The sequence below is a fragment of the Lissotriton vulgaris genome, chromosome 3_1 (genome assembly GCF_964263255.1).
Source record: "Lissotriton vulgaris chromosome 3_1, aLisVul1.2, whole genome shotgun sequence".
Lineage (NCBI taxonomy): Eukaryota > Metazoa > Chordata > Amphibia > Caudata > Salamandridae > Lissotriton > Lissotriton vulgaris.
In genome coordinates, this window is record NC_141689.1 from 828,891,883 (window position 1) to 828,915,948 (window position 24,066).

General features: G+C 44.3%; 1 protein-coding gene across 6 annotated transcripts in view; it reads left to right on the plus strand.

Annotated features, from left to right (window-relative positions):
* The window catches only part of SEMA4D (semaphorin 4D), a 1,027,601-nt gene that overhangs the window by 561,853 nt on the left and 441,682 nt on the right, over positions 1-24,066 (plus strand). For all 6 annotated transcript variants that reach the window (XM_086961137.1, XM_086961138.1, XM_086961132.1 and 3 more), the window contains exons 5-8: positions 1,037-1,182; positions 3,953-4,015; positions 7,947-8,045; positions 10,999-11,092. In XM_086961137.1, the coding sequence (XP_086817263.1) occupies positions 1,037-1,182; positions 3,953-4,015; positions 7,947-8,045; positions 10,999-11,092 (402 nt within the window). The remainder of the gene's footprint in view (positions 1-1,036; positions 1,183-3,952; positions 4,016-7,946; positions 8,046-10,998; positions 11,093-24,066) is intronic.

Below are 24,066 nucleotides of genomic sequence, written 5' to 3' on the forward strand. Positions count from 1 at the left end.
GCCCCATTCATCCTCCCCGTTCTGCGATCCGATATCTAGGGTTAAGGACATCCCTTTCAGGGCTATAGTTTTATGGCACCAGTGTCGGTTTCTATCATGACTCTGCGTTCCTGGTGCGGAAAGCTATGCACAGAACTGACGTCAGCGTGCGAGGGTGGCGTCTAAGTACTCCGACGTCATCCCGGCGATCAGGACGCTGATGATGGACGTGGAGCCGCAGACGACGCCTGACGAAAACTTTCCGGAGCCAGTCTGACGCCTGGTGATATTCTAAGGTAAGGAATCTAACACTAACTACTGTTTCTTACAGATATATAGTTACCGAAGGTAAGTAACTTAGCTCTCGTAGAGTTGTCCTAACAATTGAACAATGAATCGTCCGTCAAATAAACTTGAAGCCAACATCTACAAAAAGTATTGTAAATTGAATTGAAAAGTCTGAATAACTTATTTGTGCAGTACGACTCTTAAAGAAAAATAACTACTAAAGGTTTGTAGGAAAGACTATTGGCTACAGCTTGGTGCTGTGATAGTTGCTTTCTCTTACTGCTGGCACTTCGAGAATGGAGAAGGGGAAGGAAAAGCAGTAGGGGGGGGGGGGGGGATCAGCCATCCCAAGGCCAAGTGGGGTGCGTTGGTGGTCGGTCAGTGCAGCACCTGTGGAACATGGTGCAGAGCAAAGTGGCGAAGAGCATGAAAAGTGCTGGAAATTAGACCAGAAAATCTGGAAATAATCTACTCTATTGAAGGCATTGAATTGAAAAAAGGCTGATTAGTGGTAACATGAGGAAAATAGACTAAAGGGTAAAAATAGATTCCCTTATATGTCCAATTAGTAGTGTGAAAGTTGTATTGCAACCCCTGTGGTCAGCCCACTGTGACCTTTTATTAGTTTGGTACCTTTTCCACTGTTTCTAGGGAAAAGGCATGTCATGGACCTAAGTCAGCATTCGCCAAGCTTTGAATTGTTTACTGCTTTTATATGGATTCGTCTCTATTCTTTCTTACATTTGCTGCACCTGTTTTTGGTTCACAGAAATCCATCTAAAACAGTTTCAGGAGTTGGGCATCTTCAACTACTCAACGTTATTGCTCAGCGAAGACACTGATGTTTTATACATAGGAGCACGAGAAGCTATCTTCGCCGTAAATTCTTTGGATGTATCTGACAAACAGAGTGAGGTGTGCATTATCTTAATAAATATCTGCGTTCCTGCTTTTATCCTAATCTTGCATATCCTTTACATGCCATTCTTTCTGCCTTCTACTCCACTGGCCAGCGTGATCATAACAATAAATAAGCAAGCACGTTATTTTATTAATGCTGTAAACCATCTCCTATCAATGTTCAAACAACATGGTGCTGCAAGAGCACGTAGCTAGTTTAAGTTAAGCTATAAATTGAAAAAATAATTGACTAACTTTTAATGGAAAGATTTTCATATATCTTTCTGTCATGGCTGAAAGTCTTAATAACATTTGTTGGAATTAGACAGGGGTCTCCAACTGCGCCTTAATGAAAATCATACTGAGCCACGAACACTGTTTATTGATGTTACAATAGTATACACTTCATACAAGATTACATGGCTGACCACCTTATGCAGGATTACTAGCAGGGATCACCCGAACCACAGCATGAATGCATGGAAAATATTTCAGTATGAAGTGCCTCAATTAGCAAATTAAATAATAGCCACTGCAGCAAATACCCCTGACTCAAAGGAAGTATCAAGAGCAGTAGCCCCCCCCCGCCCCCACAAACATTTTCATTTAAATAATTGCTTTTTATTTAGAGTTTTATATAGCGCGAACGCGACCCGAGGCATCGGGTATCAGAGCGCTTTATATGAGCACCAGTTTCGTTACAGATGGACACATTCATTTTTGTTAGGCACAGGGAGATTTAAGTAATATGCCCAGAATCACAGAATGTTGAGCAGACGCCGAGACTCTAACCTGGTAACCAGCTTCGAGCTCGACCGGTCTAGCCGTAAGGCTACATCCTCTCACCTTTAACTACGTTTTGAGAATGCAGTAATTTTCATTCCAAACATCCGCATATGAGTTTCTGGAAAAACATTTTCCAGTCAAATACACAATTTCCGTTTTGATAAAACCAAAGTATTCTAGTAGGAAAAACAAATTTTGCCTCGGAGTACCCATTTTTTTTATTTTTTATAAATGTGTAGTTCACAAACAGGGTGTCATTTCCATCAAGGGCTCATATAAACTGGTGCCTCACATGAACAGATTCGACCTCACATTCCCATGTATATTACCATCACATGCCAGGTATTCCTATCATAATCCGTACAATATGTCAAAGTCAACCATTATTTCAGGGCCACAGATGTGTCAGTAGAGGACATAATGATGCCACCGTTGATCACCTTTATTCCAAGGGTCCCTGCTGTTGTGTGAAATGAACACTATTGGGTGAAATATGTTTACAACTTGCAAAGGATGGCCCTCATTATGCCACAGTTGGGCTGAGGATGACTAGTATGTATCCGGAATTTCGATTACAATGCAGGGCCACCATTATGTCAGTAATTAAAATAAATGAAAACAGAATTGGGCCATTTATAATAGGCAGTGCTATATACTTCTGGCATTCTTTGATACCATGGATGGCTTTTAGGCAGGGACAGAACATTGTACACACGCACCCACCCCTAAACAAATACCATCACACTAATCAATGGACATCAACCTTCCCCTTGGAAAAAATTAAGGTTGTTTCCATCTGTTATTAATTCTGGACCCTTCTATGTTCGGCTGCTCACACACCTTCACTCTAGCTCCTGCAGTCACACATTCGTTTCTTTCCTTGCTTTCTTGTCTGTTTTCCTGGTGCAAAACTTCACCTTTTGATTTGAAAATGTTTGATACATTGTTTCCTTAGTCTCTAACTCGTGCAGTTTTGCTAAGATGCCTTTAGTAGGCTGTCCTCTCGTTTCAGAAGCTAGCTTTCAAGCCCTCCCAACTACCTCCCGTCTATGTATTACTGTTCCCTCGTTTGAAAGGACTTCGATGTTTCCTTTTCTGACCGAATGTTGTACTCTGGTGCTAGTGGTTCTAGTTCTTTTGAGCAGCAATTGATGCACACTTACAAAGGCGCCTTTGAAGTCTGTCACATCTAGCGAGAGGCTAAGGCGAGAGCATCGGAGGCTTGCTTTGTGAAATCATTGCCTATTCTCCCAAAGTTACCTAGCTTTCTAAACTGAGGAACGAGAACAGACCTGTCCACATCCCTGTTCAAGACTCGTAAAGACCCTAGGCTCAACTCTGCTCATATTGTTCCCTCCTTTTTTATTAGGTTTGTAGATATTATTCCTTTTAGTAGTTAACAGTTTTTCTTTTCCCGTGTATACCCATGGTACTTGGCATTCGAGTGAATCGGACATCCTGCCCCGTTATGTGTTGATTCTTTAGTTGTGCACAGTTGAAATGTAATTCTCCTTGAACCATTGTACTGCTTACTCGAAGTCCAACCTCGCCGACGATTCAATATCACCAAAGTACTGTACATACTAAACACCAACATTTACATACTAGGGACCAGCATTAGCCCTGTTTTGCCAATAAATTCTCGGAGTACTAAAATAGTTACCTTTGCTAAGATTGCACATCAATTTTTAAAGATTTCAGTTTAATGTTCCTGAGCTTTTAAATGTATTAATCGTACCTAAATAAAATACAGATTTCCATTAAAGCTACACATTTTCATCTTGGTGTTGTAAATATTATCTCTGCCTCTTTGCACTCCGACTAGCTCGGTATTCAGCAGACCCTCCAGCCTGCACTTGGAGCAGTGGTCAGTGATAGCCCCCTCATTGATAGCCTGCTGTCTCCACCTGTAGTTGTTCTGAGCTGACTGTGGCCATTTTCCGCATTTTTATTAACTATACTATTCATGTATTGTCTTGATGTATTTGTTCTGCTGCAGGTCAAGTGGGGTGTCAGTGAGGAAAAGCAGAGAGAATGTTCAAGGAAAGGAAAATCCATACAGGTAATGTGATATAAATGTATGTAGATTTTTCACCCAGTCATAAGAGAGTAAGAATGCTGGCAATTTGTTGCTTGGAAGGTCCGTGTGGAATATTAACTTTGAGATTCAGCGGCGCAGTAAAATGGTTGTTACATCAAATTTATTGGGATTTCTTGATTGAAGTTATGCATAAAAAATATCCCAGGACGGAAAAAACTTTACTATACGTGTTGGTTGAACAAACACATTTGTATAGCATAAACGTAGCAAGAGACTGACGTAGCCCTGAATAATATTGGGGGTTCAGGAAAATAATTAAGGATCGTTTCCCAAAGGCAAAATATTCCTTGGTGGTGATTCCTAACGTGTAGGGAAGACTAGACTTCAATTTCCTAACTCACCCATCTCTCCCTAAGAATGTTGAAAATACCTTGATGGCTAAAGAAGCCGGTTTGGGTCACAAGCCTAAACTGCATCAAACCCCAAAGGAGGTCGAAAGTTGAATATATGCCCTTAAAGTAGAGGCCCATCTAGACAAGCTCGCATCCCTCCGCCACCCAGTCAATCAACGCCCCCCTGGTTCATCACCGACCTACAAGAAGCCAGACGCTCCTGCAGGTGCCTCGAGAAACTCTGGCGGAACAAGAAAACCACAGAAGACTGGAACAACTACGGGAACGCCATGAACGAATATCACCAGTGCATAAGAGCCACCAAGAGGACCTTTATCAAGAACAAAATCCACTCCAATGCAAGTAGCGCAAAGGAACTCTTCAACCTCATACAGCAGCTCACCAAACCCCCCAGCGAAGCCTAGGACATCTCTTCATCCCAGGACCTCTGCAACAAGCTCAGCTCCTACTTCCACTTGAAAATAAAGCCCCTCTACGACAACTTCAGCGAACAGACTCCGGACACCACCCCCCTCTCCACTACGACAACCGGCTGACCATCACCACCTGGAAACCTGCTACCACGGAAAACACCACCAAGACCTTGAACACCCACTCAGGATCCTCCACGGACCCCTGCTCACCCCACATCTACCACAGAGCTGCCACCACCATAGCTCCCGAACTAGGATGGACCATCAATGCCTCCCTCGAATCCTGCATCTTCTTCGATGACTGGAAGTGGGCAGTAGTCAAGCCCCTCCTCAAGAAACCCTTGGCTGACCCAAAGGACCTGAAAAACTACCGGCCCATCTCCATCCTTCCCTTCACAGCCACAGTCGCAGAGCGATTTGTCAACACCCAACTGACCACCTTCACCGAAGAGAATGCCATCCTAGACTCCTCCCAGTCTGGATTCCGCAGCAACCACAGACCACCCTCCTCTCCGCCACCTATGACAACCGCATGCTACTCGACCAGGGCCACACGGCAGCCCTCATCCTACTAGACCTCTCCGCAGCCATCGACAGTTTCCCACCGCACTCTCGCTGCCAGACTCCACAACACCGGCATACGGGGATCCGCCCTCGACTTGATCCGATCCTTCCTCACCGCCAGAACCCAAAGGATCAGACTACCGCCCTTCCTCTCCGAAACCACAGAGATCAACTGCGGAGTACCCCAAATATCCTTGCTCAGTCTCACGATCTTCAACATTTACATGGCCCCCTTCCCCACTAACAGCACGGGCTCAGCATAGTATCCTATGCCTACACCCAGCTCATCCCTTCTCTCACGAAGAACCCCGAAGACACCAGACTCGGCTTTCAAGAAGGAATTAAAGATGTTGCACCCTAGATGGGTGACAGCTGCCTAAAACTGAACTCGGAGAAGACCGAGGTCCACGTCCTCGGTCCTTCCCCCACTGTGTGGGACAGCTCCTGGTGGCCCTCTGCCCTTGGAACCCCACTCTCCCCGAAGGACCATGCCTGGAACTTCGGCATCATCCTGGACTCCTCCCTCACCATGACCCGCCAGATCAACGCCGTCGCCTCAACCTGCTTCAACTCCGTCCGCAAGACTTTCATCCCTGGCAGAGACCCCACGCATCCGGAGAACCAGAGCAGGCGGAAGAGCCTTCTCCTACGTTGCAGCAAAGACCTGGAACGAGCTCCCAGTCAACATCAGACGCTCACCCATTCTGCACACCTTCAGGAAGAACCTCAATACCTGGCTCTTCGACTGATCCGGAGCTGCACCCCCCAGCGCCTTGAGACCCTCACTGGTGAGTAGTGCGCTTTATAAACCCCTGATTGATTGATACCGGGACTTATTTATGTTGGTCTCCTAGATACATCCTGCCACTTCAGTTAAGCTGCAGTCTTCAGCAGGTCTGCAAAAAAAATGGTATACAAAACTACCACTTGTGCTCCATCAAATAGCAATGCTCGAGAGGAAACCACTGCACAGGCTAGGAATAACCAAAATTAAATGAGGTCCTTCCTTCTGATTTTTGGCACAACACTTCGAAAGAGAGAAAAGAGAAGGAAGGCTTAAAGTAAACACGTTAGCTCACTCCCCACAGCATCTCCTTACTAGTGGGGTCAGTCGGTGAAGCAGACATTTTACCACTCTCTAATTGGGTCCTAACTTAAAATCCTAGCCCATTTAGGAATTGAATTCCAGTTACGAACTTGGGTAAAGTTCCCTTTCCTTTGAGCCCCGCCCCCTTATGTGCGGATAACCCATTTACTATTATCTGTGTGGATAGCTTAGACGTAGAAAGAAAAAAAGAAAGCAGGGATATGTTGTCTTTTTTGTTTTTGATCCCTCTCTTGGGATCTGGGTGTGGTCTTTATTTTTCCACCTCCAGCATATTATCTTCTGCGGGTGGACCACGAGTAGGAACCACGCGTAGGGCACACAACTGGACAATGGGGAAGATTGAACACCTTTGTTTTCTCTTTTCCAGAGATTTCTCTTCCTTCACCAGCTCAGCCATTGTTTAGATTCTTCCACAATAATAATTTCATTTAACAGCAATGTGAGGAACTGTACTTACTTATATTTGAGAAACCAATAGCAAAAAACAAATCTTTTATTTTGTTTTTGTTGCACAAATGATTGTGTCCTCCGGCTTTTATACTTCTTCCTATCACACACTGCTAGATCTTAAACCCTAATCAATGGCACAGACTTGTCAACAGTGAACTTGATACGTTTTCATGGAAACTTGACGTCCCTTCATGTACATCTGACTTTCTTTGGCTCCCTTCTGTCTCGCATCCTCTTAAGAGTTGAGGCAGTGTACTCTACTTTTATAGGCTAGGCCTTCCTGCAGCATTCCACCATGTTGTGATCAGCCCGCCCCTCCAGTGTCTGTACTCGTCCTAACTCTGTATGAGACAGGTGGCTCCCTTGCTGTTGTACAGACTCTTTCCTTCTTGGTACCTGGTATTGTGCCATTCTTTGCCGCTATTATACCTGAGGTAAGCCTGTAAATTAGCACCTTAGCGTTTATGCTCTACTTAACCCAGAGGCTTCTGTATATAACCCTCAAGCCTTGTATGGCGTCATGGTTCCCATGCACACCTTCCTCCACAGCATCTCATTGACCTCTTCTGTGCCTGGAAACTTGTGCCTATCACCAAATAAAAGCAAAACAATGACTTGGACACTCCTAGGAGACCAGACTGAAAAATGCTAATTGACAATGGTTTCCCCGACACAGATCGTAATATCCTGCACAAATGTAAGTTCTGTGATCAGTAAGAATCCTTAATGTGCAAGTGTGCTGGTGCTGTTTGCACCCTTCTCCGTTGGTGAAACAAAAAGGCAACTGGCAGTGCTACTTACTTTGTAGTTGTGAGAAATGCAGATGTGAATGCTTTAAACTGCTTGCGAGGTGTTGGCAGATGCCAACCATGTACTAGATACAAAGAGATGTTTTTTTGTACTACAGAGACCCATAGGCTCAAAACCTGTTCCTCCAGTTGGTGTCTACCTGTTGTTGAATGGGCTTGTTTCTATTTTTTTTACACTGTGTCCTTTTATTGCAGACTGAATGCCTTAATTACGTCCGCGTGTTGCAGCCCGTAAATAGCAGTGTCCTGTATGTATGCGGGACCAATGCCTTCCAGCCTATCTGTAACTATATGGTAAGCTCCGCTCTTCGATGCATTTGTGACTAATATAAAAGGTTTTCCCTGGTGACTACCAGTTAAACAATGGCCCAAGAGAGGTGAGGTAGTTCTCTTCCTACTAGACAATACGAGTTAACCATTGTTGTTCTCTAGGGCGGGGAGGAGATGTTTTATTGTCTAAACCCACTGTAGAGTAAAGCATTGCTCTAGTTGGACATAGCCTTGAATACGCCCCACACATTTGCAGCAGAGCTACTCATGTGCTGGTTAATAATTGTGCTCCAAGGGACACTTTCACAACCTCCTCAGGAATTACTATGCACAAAAGTAATCTGTGGATGTTGATTACGTGATCCTGATTACAGAATCCAGAAATGTACACCTGCAGATCGAATTTGGTGCTGGCATAAATTCGATACCACCAGAATTTTCATTGAGTTTATGGTACGGGTTGGGAGGGACGGTGGAAATGGATGGGACACCTACAAAAGCATACAGTGTTGAGAATCTGCATACCTACCGTGTTGCTGCAGAAGGCAGGAGCAAGAGTTTTCAGAGTGGTGGTGCATTGAAAGGAACTCCTACCATGTTTCATGGGGGTGCATGGAATAGTGTTGAGACCAAATGAATCTGCTGTAATTGCTCTTGCCAAACCACCTTTCACTAGGAACAATGTGTTCCTGATCAGTGTCTGTCTGTAACATTAGTATGGGAAATATGTTAAAGCTATAGAGGGAAACCTTTGCTTTCTTTTATTTACCCAACAGAAGGCTTTGATTACAATTCTTAAAAGGTTTCTGTGGCATGAAATCTTTTTCCTGGGGCTCCTTGTCACCCTGGTAACAGTTGCTACCTTGCTTTATTGCTTCATTCTACTAATTACTTAAAATAAGAGATGCTGTAAGAGTTCAGAACCTCTTTAAACAAGGGTTTAAATCTTCGCACATTCCTAATGTTTTTGTGTGATACTTACTATCAAGTCTACTCATTGGTGCTTTTTCTTCCAAAGTGGCTGAAGCTTTTGCTTAGTCTTTAAAGTATGCTGAAGGTGCTGTGTTTTAGTACCTCTCCAGTGAACAGCAGAATCGTTCTGCAGAGGTCCTTACTTTCGTAGCAAGAGTATCTCACACGAGGTGTTTGTGGGGTTGGATTGTAAATGACATGCAGAAACAACAATATAAGGTGAGAGGGGAAGGTTTCACATTTGATTTGTACAGTACTAGACCGCACACACTTATACATTTTCACATTCCAGAACTGCACCCATTAACATTACAGGACGAGAATCCAGGTCACAGTTTCCACGTTTAACAGCGTAGCCGCTGGACCCGATGTCGTTTGTATTGCTATCCAAGACCCTAAAGCAGCTTTAACCTCAGTTGGAATCCTTGCAGGAAGGGCTATGTGGTTGCGAAAAGGTTAATTATTAATAATACTTCTATTAAGTCTGAGGTTGTGATCTTGAGAAGGACACAGTGCTCTTACTTGTATTAATAAAACATCTAGTAAAAAGATTGAAAACCTGGCCAACAGAAACATGCCCTGTGGTTATTCATACGCCATGGTAACTTCGGGCTGCCCTTATCAAGGGATTTCTGACAACGGAGCAGCGGTGTAAATCTGATGTAACACTGAGGATTGTGGGGTTGTATGTCCGAATATCAAGCACAAAAATATAGCAGTTGGAATATCCACTACCAAAATATTGTCACGGTAACTATACACAGGTATTCATAGATTTTCCATTTTAAACTGCACTTCAACCTATCCTGAAGATGTACATTCAAGGTACATATATGTGGAGTTAAACATAATAAACCTATACTTACACATACACAGATGTATGTATGTATGTATATATATATATATATATATATATATATATCATTCTTTGTTTGTTTACAACTGCAAGTTTGCACATGGACTTCACCCAGACAATGCACTTTATGCCCACTGGGGCTGAACTTTTGCCAGTTTTAAATTACCTATTCAGTTTTTTAAACATTCTGGCACCAGTGTGTGATCTTCGATTTTATTTTTGCAGATATTTATGCATACAGTAGAATTGTGTATTCATTTTAGCAACTGGGCGTTTATTGTGAATATTTGTTTTAAAACGGATTACTAGCGTAGTTGTTTTTAACATTATTTATAATTGCCCCCAATGATTCTCCTATGTGCATAAGATTTTACAAATCTGAGGGTCTGCGATCTTGAATTTAACAATTTGCATTTAATCATTTTTATGCTGTTTGTTATTGTAGATCACCTTATCTGGGTCATGTCTGTATGTTGTGCAAATACGCGACTCAAAATGAGAAAGTATTTCTTAAATTTCCAATATATCAATTAGCACTGTGCACTCAGCCCCCATGTCAGTGTCATGTGATCAAGGCTTGGAGAAGCCGAAACGCGTCATGGCGGACTGGTGTTGGGTCTCTGAATAAAAGAAATTCTGCACTATCTATGGGTCTTGCTTCGTCTATCCAGCTGCTGGTTTTTGGACGTTTTTACATACCATTTTTATATGTATGTGTATATATATATATATATATATATATATATATATATATATATATATATAATATTACACACACAACTTAGTAACTATTCTTTATTCTGGCTGATGTTTTCGTAGCTTGATATTTAAAACTTGAAATTGTCAAAGTATACAGGTGTTCATGGGTTAATTGATGTTACATGAAATACGTATGTTACTTCAAAACGAACACTGTTTCAAGTGTTTACTTTGAATAATTGGGGCCAAAACGTAGGCTTACTCAGGAGGAATTTTCATATGCCTAACTTCTTGTTTTCCTTTGATTCAGGAGTGAAAAGTTATTAAAGGCTGCAAGTGCCACATAGATTGAGGTGGAAGTGTCCTTTTACTGTTGACATGCATTCCTATTTATACATTTGGTCCTAGCAGTACATTTTTGTGTTGTAACTAATCAAAATGTCTTTATAGAGTGTTTCCCCATTTCAAATGGTGGGTAAGAGTGAAGATGGCAAAGGACGATGCCCCTTTGACCCGGCACATAGTTACACTTCGGTCATGGTTGGTAAGTGCAGATTTTAAAAAATTCCTTAATGGCAATACCACACTAGATTGTTACTTATTACCTGTTAAATTTCCTGCCCTATCATTTTTCTGTTTTTGGGCATGCATGTGTTTTTTTTTTATTTCAGGAGCGTGGTGTGAGACGTGGGAAAAACCAAGTGTCAATGCACCGTGGGATGCTCTCTTTTTGAATGGGGAAGGGTTGAAGCGAGAAGCTATTGAACCTGATAATTCGCTTGATGCCTATCCTTCAGCCACTTCATGTTTAGTATGTTCAGGGTAGTACCAGATGCTATGGCCTAGCAAAGCCTCAAAGGCCCCAAACTAGTCGCAGCCTCATGCACTGTGGAGCTAGTTTTAACATTTTTACCAGGGCTGTTTTTGATTTTTAGTCCACCACCGCTAATGTTACCAATAAAAGGCCAACTCCCAATGCAGGAATGTTGTAAAACTAATGGCTCCAAAGTCATTGATTCTTCCATACGTGTTTTTTAATCTTCCATGGAAATGTGAAGCACTGTATAATGAAAGCCACACCGTAATGTGTGTCCTTTGTCACTTTCCCTATTTTTGAGTTTTGCATTCTGTAGATGTTCGACGGTAAATCTTCTTTGGAAATGCTACATTTTTAGGCAGTGCAGCTGGCTGATTGCAATGGCTTAATGGGTATATGCTGAAAGCTTGCCCGGCGATGCAGTCCACCCTCTGCTTACCATTGGTTTTGTAACTCAAATTTGCTTGCGTTCTATTTACTGGCTTTGTTTTGGACTGCCCATTTCTGTCCTTCCCATAGAGCATAGCTTCTTTACCACCTCTCAGTCTGTCTTCTCTTATTCTTCCGCAAGTGCTTGCTCTCCGCTGACTTCCATTTTTTCCACATGGCACTCCTTGAGAGTTCTTGTGTTTTCATCTGTCTCCCTTGTATACAAGTTCACTGAGAACGGCTGCAGCTCACGGGGTTGTAATAAGCATACTGCCTTTCCTTTGAAAGGTTTCCTATGTTACAATTTTGCAGTCCAGGATGATTTGATATCCAATCCACCACTCTTGGCAGGCCACTTTACGTTTTTGTCAAAAAAAATTTGCATGACTGATTTTTCTTCTCTCTGGCTCCGAGTCCACGAAGAACGGAGCACAAAGGGTAGTCCCAAAAATATTCTTTAGGCTCAGTAAAGGGATAAATAAGACTCTAAACAATGACCAAAGATTTACCGCTCAACCTGTATGGCTTCAATTGCGGGCTAAATCACATAGCAGTTACTGACCCACCTAGCTTTGTATCATTACAATTTATACATTTTCTAAATTCATTCTTTTTTTCTCAATTCTCAATATAAAGTGCTTCAATTGTATTTTCTGTAAACCATTTTATTTACATAAAAAGAATATCAATACATACACTCCATACGTTCATTATACTAATAAAAATGCAGTACAATTATTAAAAACAACAATCAAATCTAAAACCTCATTTACTTTTGCACACACATAACCTGTATCTACATGTCCCCAAATGTTTCATTCGAGCACAATAAGAAGATTAAAAAGAAATCTTACACAATTGTCGCTTCATAGCTTGGGCACTCAGCAGACGGTTAACACATGTCTTGGTGATTATATTTATTTACTGCCACGTTTTTCTGGACCCAGAAAGGTAAAAGCAGATCTTCTTTCTGATGTTGGTATGGGGTTTGCTCTCACTTCACTGATGGTCACTTGGTACCATCCAAAGGCATTAATTTAAACTTTGTACTCGTGTTCAAAGAAGAAACATTCTAAAAGGCCTCTTTTCTTATATTGAACCAGGTAGACCTATTGTTTCTTTTACCGTATACAGTCCCTATTGATTACTATCAACTCACCCATCGTACTTGCGCCATGTCAGTCTCGATTTCTTCACGGAAAATAAGAGCCAATGAAGAATATTATTAATCGGACCCACTGAAAACAGTATGATGACACTTTCAGAGGACTTTTGACAAGAATGTAAAATAAAGAGTGGTATAATCGAAAGCAGGAAAATAAGTGTGTGTACGAACATTACATACAATTAGAACCACCCAAAATGCTCCTATAACATGCAACACTTATAGTAGACATCTTGACAATGCAGAGGCCTTTGTCAAAGAGTTTTTATAGCACATGCTACGTTTATTGAGCGGTTTTTAAGCATGTCTAATGTTTGCGGATAAGAGTAAAAGAATAAGGAGAATGTGATACCTAAGATTCTGTTTGATCCCAATTTAATAATCAAGTTACTTCCTTTGTGCACTTGACTCTCTAAAGGTAGTGATCACAAGCAGAAAAGGCTTGCACCCACAGACTCTACTTATTGGGCCCTTGGAAAATGTTTGTGAATATCTATGATGTATAGCATTACTAATAAAAACTAGACTCTATTGGCTTTGCCAGTGCTTGTTCATGTTGCTTTGTTTTTTAAAGAAGGTCGTTTATGAGCAGTTTGTGAAAGGCTAGTTGTTTTCTAGTTTGGTACTTCCTAGAAAGGTACACAGTTTGTCGCAGGGGAGCAGTGGCTGCTCCTCCGCTAAGGCAGAGGAGCGTCGCAGGAGCATCGCCCCACTGCTTCTTAGCAGTAAAATAATCAATCAATCAATTATTTGTACAGCGCACTACTCACCCGGAGGGTCTCAAGGCGCGGGGGGGCAGCTATTGCTCGAACAGCCAGGTCTTGAGGAGTCTCCTGAAGGTCAGCAGGTCCGGGGTCTGGCGCAGCTGTGTGGGTAGGGTGTTCCATGTCTTGGCGGCAAGGTAGGCGAAGGATCTGCTGCCGGCGGAGGTCCTGTGGATGCGTGGGACAGCGGCGAGGTCGGCGGACCGGAGGTGACATTTCGGGGTGTAGAAAGTGAGTTGTTTGTTGAGGTATGTTGGTCCGGCGTTGTGGAGTTTTTTGTGAGCGTGTGAGTAGCTTGAATGTGATACTTTTTTTTACTAGGAGCCAGTGCAGTTCTTTCAGGTGGGCGGTGATGTGGGAATGGTGCGGTATGTTGAGGATGAGGCGCGCCGAGGTGTTTTGTATTCGCTGGAGTCTATTTTGGAGTTTGGCTGTGGTTCCTGCTAAAGGACGTTGCTATAGTCCAGCCTGCTATTGACGAGGGCCTGAGTGACCGTCTTTCTGGTCCTGGTGGGGATCCACCTGTAGATCTGGCGGATCATAAGTATGGTGTTGAAGCAGGAGGAGGAGACAGCGTTGACTTGCAGGGTCCTAGAGAGCGATGAGTCCGGGATGACCTCCAGGTTGTGCGTAATTATAGGAATAATCCAATTCTAATATCTCACATGATCATTTTATTTTGTCCTGCTGTGGCAACTTTGGAGGGCGGGCGGAGCTGCTCTGACTAGAGGAGCGCGGGGAATGGTGAGCACACTGTGAGTGCGCATGAATATTTGGTTGGCCGCTTCTGGCCGTCCAAACATTCATGCGCAACTTTACATGTTCTCCACGCAGGCTGCATTACAGCCTGCAGCGTTGTGGTTGGCTATGGGGAGACTGGGTTCCTGTTGCGGCCAGAGCAAGGGACTACGGAGGAGAGACTCAGCATGCAGATACGTTTTAAGGTCTCTCCTACGCAGCGCGCAAACACTGCTTTGGAGTGACCTCTTGGAATCACTCCGGGCTTTTGTGGAAACTCGTGCATGTTCTACTCAGTTTCCAATGGGCACTCATGCATGTACGGCGTTTACATTGTTGGAGCGAGCAGAGGTGCCACCTGTTTGCAATTATCGCGCTTGCTCCCGCAAGTTAAACGCTGTACATGGACTGAGCCCGCAGCATCGCCCCCAGGAAGTCGCCTCGTGCTATCTCCTTTCTCCCTGCACATCAAACACTGCTTCCTTGTAAACAGTTATTTAATATGTGTGTAATCAGTGCAAACAGAGAGGAAGGACTTCGGAACAGAACGCTTACGTATAATTTTGTTCAACATAACTACATGTCTACTTTGAACCAAAAGAGGCCACTGGATGTCAGCAACAGTAACAGGCAAATGTGATCGAAAAGCCATTGGTTAAAGATGGAAAAATACATGAAATGCACTATGTATTGTAAAAAAAAGCAAGTCCTGAATGCAATTTTTCAGTCAACGGCACCTGCTCACTTTTAACGCTCCGGGCACCCGTCTACACAAAAAACATTATGTTCAGGGCAGGCTGGAAAGTTAGTCCGTTGCGTCAGGCCACAAAATATGAATACAATAGAATTAGAAGTGTTTTAAGTCAGTGTGCCTGTCTTAATTTAGCAGGATGCAAATCAAGTGTTAACATCTTGCCTATGAGCCGGTCTTCATTAACCACTTACAACAAGACGTACTGTGTTACAACCTGCCGTGTCTGCCCACACCAGCCATTTGATACTAATATTAGTGTTCAGTCTGCCTGGCTAAAAGACCACGTGATAGTTGGTGTGCTGTTCAGAGCCTGCTAGTGTGTCCTCCCGTTAAATATTCTACACAAATTGTCTAGACAGCTTGTTAACACTGCACTACTTTAATCGTGTGCTCAGTGTACAGTTTATATACCGGTGGTCTGTCAATGTGTTTCAAATGCTCCGCAAAAACAAACTATCAAACAGCAAATCTTATGTTGTTTATATTGTGTGGATAATGTTAAGACTGAACACTGCACTAAGTGTCTGCCTAAACTAATCCTATGGAAAAGTGCTTATTATAAACTGTGTTTTGAAGTATTAAGATAGGTCTAATGGTTGTATTACTAATTGGTTTAAATGAAGATGGTACTTCCAGGCAGGATCTCCCCCAAAACCCATTTGTAAACGGTTAGTGGAAGTCAACACTAGGCCAAAGAACCTTTGCTCAAGCTCCTGTGAGACGCCATTTTGAAGGCTATGATTTCTCATGCACTGTGACTTATTGCACGGAATAGTTCGCAAATGGAAGTTTGTTATGATCAGGTTCTTCTGCATTGTCATGTCCTCTACTGGCTGATGGGGTTAGAAGTGGTCTCTACCAATGACCGAAGGCTAAAACACCACAGAGATCTCTGTAGAAAGGGAAGGAGGCACCCACTACACTCTGCTTTCTCTACTGCAAGGATTCCTTTGGGACTTAAATTCAGTAGTAAGCAGTCCCTCGGTCAGGGTAAAAAATATATTCCAAACAATTTAGAAGTTTCTAGGACTATTGAAAGCCAAACAAGCATTGGCATAGCCAATAGGTGTTGCTTTTGGGACCTTATAAGTGCTTTAGTTTATTATCTAGCACAATATCCTTGGTGCAACAACATCAACTGTTGCATAGCTAAACACTTCTAAGGTCCCAAAGGCGAGACCTATTGGCTACGCCAATGCTAGTTTCTTTTTTTTCTTTTTTTAACACCCATTTACCTGCCCTAGTTATAAAAAAAGAACTTTACAACTTTATATGTGGAGTAAGTCTGCATCAAAAAGCGGTCCAGCCGGTCCAAGATCTTCATTCTGTCAATGTCCTGCATTAAACCTTCATGCAAGGTAAATATGCAAATACTTTTAATCTGAGTATATGGCTGCGGAAAGGTTAAGAGAAAATTGCTGGATTCGTTCGAATTGGCCTTGGATGGATTCTAAGAAGATAAGAACGCGAATACCTCCTATGCAGACCGAATATTCATTTAATTTACTAGCTGACAGACTTCTTTTTAGGTCTTCTAGCGATTACAGCGCGAAAGCGCTATCTCGCCAGAGACCTTTAGTCACCGGCTCTGCCTCCCAGGAGACAGGAGATTGGCATGCGCAGGCTCTGGAATCGGATCGGCGCGGGGCACGCGCAGACTGAAGCGCACACCCATCTCCTGTCTCCAGTGCAAGCCTGCTGCTTACTTTCACTTTCCCTCCCCCCACCAGGCATCGGGCTCTTTTTACGCATTCACGCATACACACACACGCGCACATACAGACACACACACGCGCACACAGACACACACACACACGCGCACACACACACACACGCGCACACACACACAGACACACTCGCACACACACACACACACACACTCGCACACACACACACACACGCGCACACACACACAGACACACTCGCACACACACAGACACACTCGCACACACACACAGACACACTCGCACACACACACATCCCCCCCTCACACCCCACTCACCGACTTCTTTTCGCGTGTCCCTTTCTCCCTCGGCAGCCAGCGGGTCATTCTCAGCAGCAGGCGGGGCTCTCCACGAGCACGGGAGCCCTGCTAGCTGACACGCAAATCTTCCGGCTGACGGGCACAGGAGCGCAGGGTAGGCTCCCATCTGCTTCCTGTCTTTTTTGCGGCCCCGCCCCCGTCCCAACACAGTTTGCCTGGCTTCCTGTTCAAGCCAGGCTGCAGCGGTGAGTTTTTAATATCTTTTAGTCAACGCCATGACTTTGTCGGCAGGAGTAGAAATAACATTAGCAAGTTGAAGAACATATGGTAAAACTACTCGGAAAAGTAGTAACAGTAGCACTAATAGGTATTGTAAAGGTAATAGCAGAACTAAAAACGGCTCTAGAAATAATAGAGAGTAAAAGAGTATTGTTCTAAGGCGTTCTTCCTGGTAAATGGAATACTACATAACAAATAGGATGCTCGCAGTAGCAGGCTAATTATCGAATTATTGCAGGTTAGATGGCAGTAACTGGTATTTTTCCACTAATTGGCTCCTGTGACATTTAATAAAACATGAAGCTTGGCCCAGGATGCACTTACAACTCAAGATATGCCGCTCAACCAGGAATCCATGTTAGATTGGAACAAAGCCATAGCTACTTATGTGCAGGGAGCACCGCTGTGCCTTCTTTATGCCAGTAGTCCATGTTGATTGCACATTAGCAAGATTGCTATTTGGATCGTATGGTGTGGAGAGGGCAAGCGAGTCCAAAGGTATCCTTGTTCACTTTAAGAAATTTGTAATATGTCAACAGCCGTCTGTAAACGGGAAATACGTTTTATTGTTAAAAAGAATCTGTGTGAAGATTAAATGCTTCTGAAAGAGGTATTTTAAGTGGAGTTTTTTTTACAGAGCCAACTCTCTAATTGCGAACCTCAGCCAAAAGCTTCTCATTAAAAGGGTCCTTAACTGCACAAAGAAACATGTCCCGTCCCTGTTTGGACGAGAACAGCCGTGTGCTGAATTCTTAAAAGATGAAACAATTTTGCTTTAGGATTCATTAATTTATTTATTTTATTTATTTATTTAATGCATTTGTATGGCGCAACAGCTACCCTGAGGGTTTTGCGGCGCCTTGGATCTGTTAGGGTGGACAAAAAATGGATATATTGTGTGCTACTGATTAAAAAGCCAAGCTTTAACTCCCTTCCGAAATTGGAGGTAGCTTGATTCCAGGCGAAGGTCTAGTGGGAGAGAGTTCCATAGGACTGGGGCCAAATAAGAAAACAAATCTGATTGTAATGATTCTAACTTGGATTAGATGTCTGATTACTTGCACATATGACGGTGAAAGTAAACATTTATTTCAAGAGTCAAATTGACTATACATTGGACGTTCATAAACATATACGGAGCATCCGGTCAAATGAAGGGACACAACAGAAGTGTAAAATTAATAAACCTTTCAAAAAATATTTTTAATTAATTTTGCATTAGGCACCAGGCTAGTCTGCCAATTTTTAGTTCTGTTAGTATTGCAACTCCTAGCATATGCGTTGATTGTTGTTCTTCAGAGGATTATAGCAGTTAGGTAAACTGATAGGCACTTTACTCTTTCCAAAATGCAAGCCAAGCCTTTTACGCATAGGGCAGTGCTTCTTCTTAGACAAGGGTATTTTGTGTCTGTTTAAAGCGCTCTGATACCTATTGCATTGTAAATGCTTGTTTTTTTTTCAATGTACTCAACTTTCATGTGAAAGATCTTTGCATACTAGTGTTTTCGCAGTCTCTCTACTGAAAGAGTCCAAAAATAACAAGCATTTGCAATGCAATAGGTCTCGCAGCATTAAAGTTTGAGTTACTGGCATTGTAAATGACAATGTTTTGCATACATTTATTTTTAATTTGCAATTGGTATATAAACATGGTTTGTGAATGGTTAGCTGTTGGTTATGCTAAGCTAAGTTGGCAGTAATATAGAGTGCTAGTCTTGCTTGTTATAAGCATGCTGATTTAAAGCGCTCTGATACCTGCGGGTAAAGTTTAGGCTATATAAAAGTGAAAATTAATAAATAAATAAACAAGCCGGTACTAAGGGTGAACTAACAAGCCTATTTACAAATCAGAAGCAATCATTTACAAAGGTCTATGAAACAGGCCAATAACAAATATGGGCAGAGTGGTCGGGGCTTCAAGTACATACTCCAATACAGCATGCCTTGCAGAGCAGCGCATGCGCTGCCCAGGCTGAACCTAAAAAACTGTAGAAAAAGAATGGTGCGGCAGTACCAGAGACTGACGGTGCCCACACTCAGAACAGCAATGGTACTAGGGACTGTCAGGGTGCATGATAACTGGACACTGCCTGCAGCCTCCCGCACCTGGCCATCCCTGCATCCCTCCGCATGCTGGCCAAGCCTGCCTGCCTCCTGGCCAGTATGTCAAGGCCTGAGAGCCTCAGGTAGCAGATCATTCCTGCCAACCTATACATGCTGGACATCGCTACCTGCCTCCAGTACCTGGTCATCAATCCCTACCTGCCTCCAGTACCCGGTAATTAATCCGTACCTGCGTCCAGTATCTGGCCATCCATCCCTGCCTCAATTACTGATTCAGAAAAGGGGGTGGTAATGAACAGAGTGTCTGAATTAAGCAGACCACTCTTACCCAGTCCAAAGATCAGGGCTTGATCCATCACCGTTTTTCAGCTCACTGCACCATCCCTGCTCAGAACTTGGCTATATGCAAATTAGTCTGACCCTGGCCCAGTGCATCATGGGAACAGGGCAGACCAAACTACCAAGCCAATTCTTATACTGGGAAGGAAACAAGCTACCGGGGACTGGTTTCTGGCATTGATCTTATGACTGGGTAAGAGTGGTCTGCTTAATTCAGACACTCTGTTCATCACCACCCCCTTTCCTGAATCGTTTTTGGCCACTATAGGTGTGGCAGGGTATACTCCGACATGAGTCCCTTTCTCACTGCACCATCAGGATTCAAGCAAGCCGGGCCGAAGACGGCTGAAATGCCAGAAACCGGTCCCCGGTAGCTTGTCTCCTTTCTGGTGAAGAATTGGCTTGGTAGTTTAGTCTGCCCTGTTGCCATGATGCACTGGGCCAGGGACAGACTGATTTGCATATAGCCAGGTTCTGAGCTGGGATGGTGCAGTGAGATAAATAACGGTGATGGATCAAGCCCTGATCTTTGGACTGGGTAAGAGTGGTCTGCTTAATTCAGACACTCTGTTCATCACCACCCCCTTTCCTGAATCGTTGCCTCAAGTACTGGTCATCCATATTGCCTGCCTTCAGTACCGGTCATCCATTCCTGCCTTTAGTACTGGTCATCCATTCCTGCCTCCCTTCAGTACCTGTCATCAATTCCTGTCTGCCTCCAGAACCTGTTCATCCATTCCTATCAGCCTCCAGTACCAGGTCACCCATCCCTGCCTGAGTGGCCCATGTTTTTCGTTGGAATCGAGGCTGGTGCTGTCCAATGCCCTGGTTGTGGAACAACACAACTTCTAGTTTTGATTCCACCCCATGCCCCTTTTTCCACCATCCTTCGCTTCTCTCTCATTGTCTGTCCTTCAAACTCGATCATCCCTGCTTTCTCTCTTTGTCTCCCTTGTTCTACCTTTGTCTTCTTTCTTCACTCTCTCCTTATCTGTTTTTAGGTCTCGCCTGTCGATGCGCATGCGCATCGAGCAAGCGAGAGTATTGCGACTTATCCACTCTTTATCCACACTGCAAGGAATCGTGGCGATTCCTTGCAGTGCCCGTGACTTTTAAGGTCAATGCGCATGCGCATTGAGCTTATGCGCATGCGCATTGACCTTAAAAGCGCGTGCACGTCCGTCTTTGTTTACCCGCTCCGCCCCCTCCCCTTCCCGCCGTCTCACATTTCGCAATGCCCTCCTAACAACACACACACCCTCTCCCCCGCTCCGCCCCCTCCCCGCCATGTCTGCCCCCTTCCCGCCGTCTCGCATTTCGCAATGCCCTCCTAACACACACACCCTCTCCCCCGCTCCGCCCCCTCCCCGCCATGTCTGCCCCCTTCCCGCCGTCTCGCATTTCTCCTCCCCCCTCCCCTCTCTTCCCTCCTTAAAAACAACTTTATGAAAACCATCGACTTGCAAAGGTTTGTTGTTTCCATAAATATTATTCAGTTGCTAGAGTTTTTTTTACTTCAGCAGTTTGAATAAAATATTTGCTTGTTATACAGAGCCAGGCTCCCCTTTTTCCACTCCCCTCCCCGGCCCCGCCCCTTCACCACATCCAGATTGGCCCCTTGCTACCACATCACACCCCTCGTGACACACCACTTCCTGGTATTCAACTTTGTCGACCGGCTCCACAGTAACCCTGCCGAAGCAACAACGGCCCCTGGATTGACTCCATGAGAGCTCCTCTACTGACTCAGGTACACAGCCCGCCGTGTTCTTTTACCCCCCCTCTCCTCGACCGTCCTCCACCAGTCCTTATCCTTAGCCTTTCCCCTCCCTTTCCTCTGCCAGGTATTCTACCACAACGCGTGGAACGCCGGACTGCGAAGCACCTGACGTCCACGGATGTGGCACCGATCGCCCGCGCTGTGCCTCTCGCTTTATTCAGGTATTTACACGCTCCCCCAGCCCACCCGCCCGGCTTCACCAATGTTCCCTCGTCCCTCATTCCACTCCTTTATTCCCCCACTACAGATGTTGCCCATCCGACTGGAAGCACCTTAATTACTGATCTTCCGATCTACATTGTTTTTCCAGGTAACTCTGCCGCCTAAGCGCTTCATCTGGCCACTTCTCTTTCGCACTGCTCCGGTATGTCACCCCACCCGGTCCGACAACTTGGCCATGGTTTGAGCGCTTACTTCCAGATGCCGCCACACTGATACTATGCCTTACGCGAGTGAATCAGCCCCAGGATTTCGACATCCCTCCTCCTGCACTTTGACCTTACTAACCCACGGCTTTTGTACTTCCCATTCCTGGCCCCCACCTTGAAACTGTTCGTTGTCACCCTTAGTCTGACTTAATTGCACATCGCGAGTTCGGGTCCTTTGCCTCTCGCTATTCCGCCTCGGTATGTTCTTCTAGACTCACCTACCTGCCGGCTTCCTAGCCCATTACCATGACGTGATTGCAGACGTTGAGGCTACTCTCTTCATTCTGTTCTTCCCGCTTACTGCACAGCCACCGTGAGCTTCTTCGCCACTCTGTGTTTCAGCCCTTCCCCCCCACCTGGCCGCCCTTGCTCCCCTACCAATTGCCTACTCACCCAGATGCCCCAGAATTGACACACAACCTTATGTCCAGGCTCTTACTTCACCACCCTGGTAGTGTTCATGCCCCCTGCTCTTATGCGCAGCAGTCTCTTAGACGGCCCACCTAGGAGCCGCTCTATAGTCTTGCACGCACCTCCTACCCTCCCTCCCTGACCTTCTTTCCCTCCCACAGCACCCTCTAAACAACACAATCTTGTCCTGTAGACGATCCCAATTGACGAGGATCGAAACGTCGTCGACGTTAGAGCTTTTAGAAATGTTTATGGCTTTTTTTTTTTAAATTCTTTAGCATTGGCTACAGGAAACAAAAATGCTAAAGATTTACAAAAAAAACCATAAACAATTCTAAAAGCACTAACTCTAATGCTGCGAGACCTATTGCATTTCCAATGCTTGTTTTCGCTCTTGCGCGAGGTCAACGTTTGACGTTGAAAACTGAGTGGCACTGCCCACCACCTGGAGCACCCCGCACAAATTAGGCACTCGCGTTAATAGCATCCAGGTGAAGCTTTGCATTGTTCTCTGGGTCCGGTGTATGCAGGACCCATCACAAATTAACCTCTTATATATCTTTAAAAAAGAAACGGGCCCACCGCCTTTTCCCATCTTGCCTGTATTGTTTCTCAGCTTGTATTTTTTTACGTTTATTTTATTATCCCAAACCTGGCTGCTTTCAATTTCAGACTTATTAATAGAAAATCGTGAGATCCTGTAACAGAGTCCTAGAAATGTTTTTAAACACAGATTCAAAGTTACGAGTTCTCATTGTTTACATCTATTTATATGGTTACAACACGTAATAAAAAGCTAAACTTAAAGAATACAATGACAGGCCCGCGGCACTGCCTAATGACGTACTGGGCACCCCAAAAACGCACACTGCTGGTGAGAAGCAGGAAGCCCTGTCCCTTTTCCCGAGGTTCATGCACTGTTGTTCCCAGCACAGAAGGGCCGGTGCACTCCCCGCTCCGGGCACACGGGCTCCGGCTGTTTATCCCGCTGCTGAAACACTAAAGGCTTCTGGAAAACCGTAAAATATATAGTGTTTTTTAAGAGGTGCACCATAAATGTAGCCTTTAGTAGGATTTAAAAATTGTCACAGAAAGGCACGTACACCAGTCCTTTAAATTACTAAATGTTTATTTTATAGCTATACATCATCATCTACCTGACGTAAAAAATGCAGTTCTTCGTCGGTATGTCACGTTCATTGAAATAAAGGCGGTGAAACATCGTTTCAGCTGCAAACGAGCGACCGAGTCACAGGAGGGCTGAGCCAGCACTGTGTAATCCCCAGTGAGGGCTGGTGTGGAAGCCTATGACGGGTAGAGCGAGGGGATCCAGCCTCCGCTGCACAGACGCCGGCGCTTGCTCTGCATTCCGTGCTCTCTCGCCGCTGCCAGCACTCTCTGGCAGTCTTCACCGCAGTAGAGTGCATCATCAGAGAAGCACAATTGTGTTTCTCCCCTTCCTCCACCTACATTTATTTTATCATGCCAACTTAGCGCGAGCCTTCCCCTGGTGTCTGTATCACAGCAGTGAAAATTTCCACAGTGCTGATAACTTGCGGCCTTGAG